Source organism: Gadus macrocephalus, chromosome 16, assembly GCF_031168955.1.
Source record: "Gadus macrocephalus chromosome 16, ASM3116895v1".
NCBI lineage: Eukaryota > Metazoa > Chordata > Actinopteri > Gadiformes > Gadidae > Gadus > Gadus macrocephalus.
Genome location: NC_082397.1, coordinates 22,767,398 through 22,775,061, shown reverse-complemented (window position 1 = coordinate 22,775,061; position 7,664 = coordinate 22,767,398). Strand labels below are relative to the sequence as shown.

At 45.8% G+C, this 7,664-nt stretch overlaps 1 protein-coding gene across 3 annotated transcripts in view; it reads left to right on the top strand.

Annotated features, from left to right (window-relative positions):
• The first annotated feature begins 515 nt into the window (after nt 1–515).
• The window catches only part of LOC132474239 (clathrin heavy chain 1), a 29,619-nt gene continuing 22,470 nt past the window's right edge, over nt 516–7,664 (top strand). The window contains exons 1-5 of one of the 3 annotated variants that reach the window (XM_060074808.1): nt 516–909; nt 2,102–2,309; nt 6,175–6,443; nt 6,877–7,038; nt 7,348–7,461. In XM_060074808.1, the coding sequence (XP_059930791.1) occupies nt 868–909; nt 2,102–2,309; nt 6,175–6,443; nt 6,877–7,038; nt 7,348–7,461 (795 nt within the window). In that variant the 5' untranslated portion in view covers nt 516–867. The remainder of the gene's footprint in view (nt 910–2,101; nt 2,310–6,174; nt 6,444–6,876; nt 7,039–7,347; nt 7,462–7,664) is intronic. The other 2 variants (XM_060074807.1, XM_060074806.1) reach the window with 2 other exon arrangements.

Genomic DNA, 7,664 nt, shown 5'->3' with positions numbered 1-7,664 from the left:
TACCGAATGACTCGTGTGATGTGGTGTAGCCTATTTTCTGTATACAGACTTACATGGATGGCCAATTAACCTGGTGATTTATATATTTTTAGGCAATTAATTAAATAGGTTCCTTGTTCTCTATAATACAACCCCAATCCGTGGTTATTGTCAAAAATCTGACGTATGACAAGTGTTTAGGCAGCCATTCTAATTGGTAAAATAGCCCGAGTGCTTCCCTAATAGAAGGGGAGAGGAACTAGCCTACATTCAGTAGGCCAATTATATATCCTCTCAATTACTAAAAAGGCGCTGTATGGGGTGCGGGAAGATTTGCGGGAGACTTACCCAATAGCTCTAACTATTCAGCTTTAAAAAAAATAAAAATAATGATACACATGAATTAACCAGTGGCTTCTAAGATGGTAAAGCAGCACCATTGTGAGTGAACCATTGGGTTCTTGGTGGGTAGAGCAGCACCATTCTGAATTAACCAGTGGGTTCTAAGGTGGTAGAGCAGCCCCAGTGCGTCCTCCCAGCCTGATGTCCCCAGTGAGGCTTCCGGACTGAAGAGCTTCTGCGCCGCTTCCGCCGCCATTGCGGTTTTCGGAGTAAAGCTTGTGCCGCCGTAGCCGCTGCTCCTCTCCGATGCGGTGGATATAACGCACGGACCGGGGGACATATTTGACATTTCTGACAACGGAATTTGTTTTTCAAACGTTCAAAAACACTCAGTTTTGCCGCCCTGATCCGGCTTCGTTATCTCCTCCCTGGCTCCGACCTACAGAGATAAGGAGAGGTCGTAGCTAGCGCGGCTAAGCTACTCCCACTGTCAGCTAGCTGTAGAGCTACAACATCAGCACCATTGAGGGACCAAACTCAAGCAACATGGCTCAAATACTGCCTATCCGCTTCCAGGAGCACCTGCAGGTAGGAACTACAAGGGGTGCTTCTTGTTTTTGTTTATTCACTGTGATCCAGAGGATGTGTTATCCCCCCGCTCCGGCTCTGTGTTGCGGTCTGACAGCTCGCAGCTAGTCGCGGCTAGCGCCGAACATCAACACCCTCCTCCGCGATGAATGACCTCCCCTCCACCTGGGTGCCTAGCCGCTAACGGTAGCGCCCCGGGCTACACGGTGATGCCTGATGGTGATAACCCTTACCCCTAACCCCTAGCCCTAGCGCTGAATATCAACTCCCTCCTCCGCGGTGGATGACCTCTCCTCCCCCGGGGGGCGGGGGCGGCTACACAGTGATGCCCGAGGTCCGACGGTGCCCGGGGTTGTACCCAAATGAACTCCGGCGGTACCCGGTGTTGTACCCTAACGAGGTCATCTTCTGTAACATCACCGTGCTAGGCGCCTTGACCTTCAGTGCGTGTGGTAACGGGACGGGTCCGAGCCCTGCTTGAGACGACGAGACGTGTTGTGGGCACGGTAGCTCTACAGCTCACCCGTTCGTGAGTGACTTCCCCGAGGGATTATTCACATCCCTTAATACGGTTGATTGTTGTAGCTTTACTAGAGGTTGTGTTGGTGTGATGGTTGTGTTTATGTATCACGTTACACAATAGCATCTAGACGCGCGGCGCAGCGCCGCGCCGACGAGGGTTCACGTTAATCCTGAAGACTGTCAGGTCTGATGATGCAGATTGTCTGCACACACACGGAAATCTCCATGTTGATTGACCATGCATACTAAGCCCACGACCCGGGTATATGTAAACTAATGTATTTATACCATGCATTTACTCATTCATGCAAAGTGTCATTCCTGGACCGCTTTTTTTGTGTCTAAAAAGAAAAGGTGCACGTTCCGGTTAGTTTGGTACGCTCGCACACCCATATTTCTAAGGTCAGAGACGGTTATACCATAAGGTATATAATGGCAGTTCTATGTTAGTATCATGCGACGCATTTCCAATCCCTTTTGGTTTTTCAATCCCCTTTTTATTTATTTTATTGCAATAATTTCTTTGGAGTTTTGGGACTATACTTAACTTGTGTTTTATCTTCTTTAGTCAAGTCTACCTTCAACGGGTTGGTTTGAACTCAATACATGGTCCCGTGAAACTCGAAAAACTTGTGCTCACCTGGTATATTGCCTTCTGTGTCTCCCTCAGCTGCAGAACCTTGGAATCAACCCAGCCAACATCGGGTTCAGCACTCTGACCATGGAGTCTGATAAATTCATTTGCATCAGAGAGAAGGTGGGCGAACAGGCCCAAGTGGTTATTATTGACATGGCCGACCCCAACACTCCCATCCGCAGACCCATCTCTGCAGACAGCGCGATCATGAATCCAGCCAGTAAAGTGATCGCCCTCAAAGGTAAGCACTTCGCACCAGTTCACGGCATGAGTGAACTACATATCTATGTGTGAATGACTGAATCTACACAGCTAAACAAAAATAATAGGGTTTTAATTTGTGAACTTTGTCGTTCCCTGTTCCTTCATGTTTTTGTGTAAACTATGTTTGTTGATTGGTTGATGGAGTTGTGTGTTGGCTTCTCATTTTGGTGTTCATATGCAGGCCAAATCATCGATCAACATTTGCTAAATAATTTAAAGGTCCCATGGCATGTCCCATGGTTTTCTAACATAAATATGAGTTCCCCTAGCCTCCCTAAGGTCCCCCAGTGGATAAAACATTGCGTTCGGTGTAAAACGAGCACTAGGTGTTCTGCTCGCCTTTTGAAAAAACGGAGGCTCAAGCGTGCCGGATTGGAATGTGTTCCCATAGGTCGTCATGAAGACTGTTATCTCAGCCATGGTTGAGAAGGAATTGGGGGGGAAAAGGAACTTTGGCTTTGACTCCCTGAAGTACATGAACTGCAACATGCTGCCTGCTGCCGGTTGCCTAGAGGCACCACCGCCCGGCAGCGGGCCGCAGGCAGCGCGCGGTTCAGTCTAGTTCAGATTGATGTGGAAGAACCAGAGACGTCGGTTCTCCGACAAAGTCGTTTGTGATTCATAATATCGTCTGGAGGCGTACACAGCTTTTGGCCGTGATAATATATATTATATGATATAGATATCTATGTATAATATGATATTATTTAGATGTAGAGCTCCAGGACTGTAACGCAAGTGTTGTACACTTCCTCGTTATTTGGATAACCGTTCTGCTGTTGGTGTTATGGCGCATAACATGTCGGACTCTCGTCTCTGGTATTTCCACAACAAGACTCGTAGTGGGGGTTATCTCAGCCATGGTTGAGAATGGATTGGGGGAAAGGAACTTAGGCGTTGACTCCCTGAAGTAATGAACCACGACATGGAGGAGAAAGGGATGGTTGGCCGCAAATGTTTTCCCGCTTGAGCCCCGCTTCCCGCTGCCGAGGGACAACCGCCTCGGCGCTGCCCACTGCAGGAGGCGGTGGGGCCTAAGCACTGACTGCTGCCCAGGCGGTGGTCCCTCGGCAGCGAGGCTCCGGTCGGAACAATCGCGGGCAACAATCGCGGGCAACAATCCCTTTCTCCTCCATGTCGTGGTTCAGTCTACTTCAGATTGATGTGGACGTGGAAGAACCAGAGACCTTGGAGACCCCGACGCGGTCGTTGGAGATTCATAATATCGTCTGGAGGCTCACACAGCTTTTGGCCGTGATAATGTATATTATATGATATAGATATCTATGTATAATATTATATTATTTAGATACAGAGCTCCAGGACTCCTGTGTGTTCTAGAATATTTACAGAACACGGCTAAAGGCTGTGTGCGCCTCGCCATTGAAATACATCCACTAACAGAGCGCATGGTACCGTGGCTGCAAGCTGCTCAGGGCCACACCCCCACCCTCCTCCCTGACCCGCCTCTCTCCTCCTCATTTGCATTAAAGCTACAGACACCGAAACAGCGCATTTGGGGAAAGCAATATGTGCGACTGGCTCGTAGTGGCTGTAATTCTGCACCACGGCTGAATTTCGGGAACGTGTTCAAATACTGTGTTTGGGGCCTACTAATATCTTTATTAAAGCATCCATAAAGTAGCATGCCATGGGACCTTTAAACAACCAGCATTACTCTATTTGTTTGTAAAGTAATCTACAGAGCATTGATTGTTACTTGTATAGAACATGAGAGACTGTAGCAATGCTACTACAAATGTCATGCAATCATGAATGAGTTGTCTATTTTGCTTGTTTTTGCTCTTTTTTCATTTCTTACTGCTTTCTTATGTTTGCAGACGGTGAGTTGAATTTTACCTATCATGATTGTCAAATTGTTATTCTGTGTGCACCCTGCTGAAATGTCTGCTTAGTTTTGATGTTGTTCTTGGGTACGAATTCCGGCCCGATTGTAGTTGAGCCAAGCAGGGAAACCCTATGTCAAATGATCTTCACAACTGATCTCAGAATTAGCTTAAATAATTTTACGTCTAATCCAAATCCCAGCTGACATCAGGTTAATATAAAGTTGCCAGGGTAACCACGTGCTGTAATGGCATATTTCTCAGTATTTTAGAAAGAATTTGTCGCAGATTGATGGCACAATCATAATATAGCATTGAATAGATTATAACCATTCATTTTATGTTTGATAACTCGTTGTGCAGTTCAAACTGCCCTTGTTAAAGCAAACATTGCTAAGGTCTGGTAGCCAGATGAAATCCGTTCCCACTTAATGGCCTATATTTTGGTCTAATTCCGTGACCTTACACATTGCTTGACAGTGTTTGAGTGCATTGTGTTACGAACCCTTGGTATGGGTTCTTTATATGATTGGATAAGCATTGTGTGGAGGAACTTATTGATTACCATACCTCAATACAGACTATCTGTATATTTTGTATTTGAAGTGGGACAATATTATTGGGAATCATAATGACTTGAATCAATCCTTTTTGAGAAAGGGACTTATGTGTGCCTGACAACCCTCCCAACATCATGTCTGTGCTGTGTGCTTTGTGGTATTTCTTTGCTAATGTGCATTCAGAACCGACCGAAAGTCCTGCATCCCTGTTATGAGGATTAACATATTTTGTTAGGAGTCGCTAAAGAGCTTGTGATCACATGCCTGACGTGTGAGGTTTCTGGTTGACGGTAGCGTTGTGGAAACGGGACTATACCCCTTCAAAGGCGGTATGCTGAAAGTTATTGTCTCCTACTTATCTTGTTTCAGGTGCTGCTAATAGATGTTTGTTTGACTTTGTAAAAAAAAACTATTTTTAACGTTTTTTAGTACACTATTTCAGTTTTTTCTCTTGATAACTAGCCCAAGTATTTAAATATCTGTTTCCTGAATTACATGAACCGCATAACATGGTCAGTGAGGGTAAAAGTGTCATGGTCAAAATGTACATGTTAATGGCATAGAAATATTTCAGTTATACAAATCTGAATAACACAACTAGATCTAGGTCTGGACACATTTTTCAACACATTTATACAGATAGTCTGGTTCTTATGGCACTACACTTGAGTTTAGATGTCGGCAAGTTCTGATGGTTTTGTCCAATCTGTCCAATCTGAAATTTTCCTCCAAGACAGTATGTTGCTGTTGCCTCTTCTCTTACAGGGAATTCTTACCACAATTTGCAGTCAAATATACACTTAAACACTGTCCATACCAATGCAAGCATGCATGAGGTGCCCTGCCAAAAAAATACTAACTTTTGAGCAACTTTGAACCATCTCACGTGTCTGGATATTCTTAGAGGACCATCAATTGTTTGTTTTGCATTGGTAGCAGCTCCCCTGTTATTTCACCACTAGAGCGCATGTAGAAAGGCTTGCATCAAATGATGAACAGACTATTTTCACCAATCTCGTGGGGTGCAAGTGATGGTGCTCATTGCTCTGCACGTGGTTTGTATGTGGATGGTGGGGATTGTTTCACCAGCTCCTACCTGAATGGAGATCCCACCACCTATTTGATTCTTCCGTGCTTCCTTCTTTGCATTGCCCCTGGTCCTAGCTTGTTGTGTGCTCTTTTGGTGGTACTTCCGTCTAACCCTGGCTAACACTTTTCCTATGAGTGTGACTTTTTTTATATTCCATTAATTTATTCCCGAAGCCTGTTTTTTTTTTTCATTTCATGTAATTGTATTTTTTGGTCAGATTTTTGTAGTGGTGTTCGTTGTGTGTTTAGTAGTCGGAGTATTTTATATTATATTGCTTATTTTTTTTCAAATAAAAAGCATTATCTTGACCTGCATGCCTTAACCCATCCTGTATGTTCTTTTCAGCTGCAAAGACTCTACAGATCTTTAACATTGAGATGAAGAGCAAGATGAAGGCCCACACCATGACGGACGACGTGACGTTCTGGAAGTGGATCTCCCTCAACACGGTCGCCCTGGTCACCGACAATGCCGTCTACCATTGGAGCATGGAAGGAGACTCCCAGCCAATCAAAGTCTTTGACCGTCACTCCAGCCTGGCCGGATGTCAGATCATTAACTACCGCACCGATGCCAAACAGAAATGGCTTCTGCTGATTGGTATTTCAGCACAGGTAGGAATCCCTGGTAGTGTTTATTAAATCAGGGCATGGGTCTCATTTAGTTACCGGTAAGTCCCTCTGAACTGAAAATGCGCAATGGTTTGAAAGGGTCTTTGCTTAAAGGCATAATCCAAAATGCTATGACCTGCTATATTTCATGAGTTCAGACTATCAGCTGGTCCAGCCTGGCTGTGCATTAGATTAGATGAAGAGGAAAATATTGGTTCTTAAAAGTCATTTGTAGTGTCAATTAAGGTTTTTTGGATGAACCACGGATAAGGATTTGGGCATTTGTATGTCGTTAAAATGTCAACCGGATGCATGCACTTAATAATCATTGTGGAAACCAGCATATCATCAATCTCTGGATACGAGGTTTCGTACTACGATTTAAAATCCGAAGGGCCCTCGCCTCATATTCCTTTCCCTCTCTCCGTTGCTCCAGCAAAACCGTGTGGTGGGGGCCATGCAGCTGTACTCGGTGGACAGGAAGGTGTCCCAGCCCATCGAAGGCCATGCCGCGGGCTTCGCCCAGTTCAAGATGGAGAGCAACACAGAGGAGTCCACTCTGTTCTGCTTCGCCGTGCGGGGACAGGCCGGAGGAAAGGTATGACTCGTCCACACCCTGCCTCCTACTCAGCAGGGGGAGGACGGGAGTGGCCAGCAGGCATTTTGTCTGGCTGCTAAAATTGTAACAATCACCCCGGTTCAATATCCACAAACCATCAAATGACCTCCACTGAGAGGGGGCTTAAAAATAAATCTCTCGATATTCTCAATGCAACTCTTGGCAGGGACTGCGTCCTTGTTTCGGGCAACCATGTCCACACCGTGTCAGGCTATCGTTATTTACTCGGGGAGAATATGGTGGATGCGTGTATTGATTGTGGGAATAACACATGCTTGCTCCTCCTAGCTGCACATCATCGAGGTGGGCACTCCACCGACGGGCAACCAGCCGTTCCCAAAGAAAGCCGTGGACGTGTTCTTCCCACCGGAGGCCCAGAACGACTTCCCCGTCGCCATGCAGGTACCTGGGCTGTGTTCAGTGGCCTTTTAATGAGCGCTTCCAGGTCATCTGAGGTGATGGAGGTCCTGAGGCTAGTAAGCATGCTTGGTAGAGGAAGGGTTGGAGGAGTGCCTGTTGGTGATCTGGGATGTAAGTGTTGTTATGGCGGAGGTCATGTTGTCATGTACATCGGCGGAAATGTATCTCTTATGAGGACAATAAAA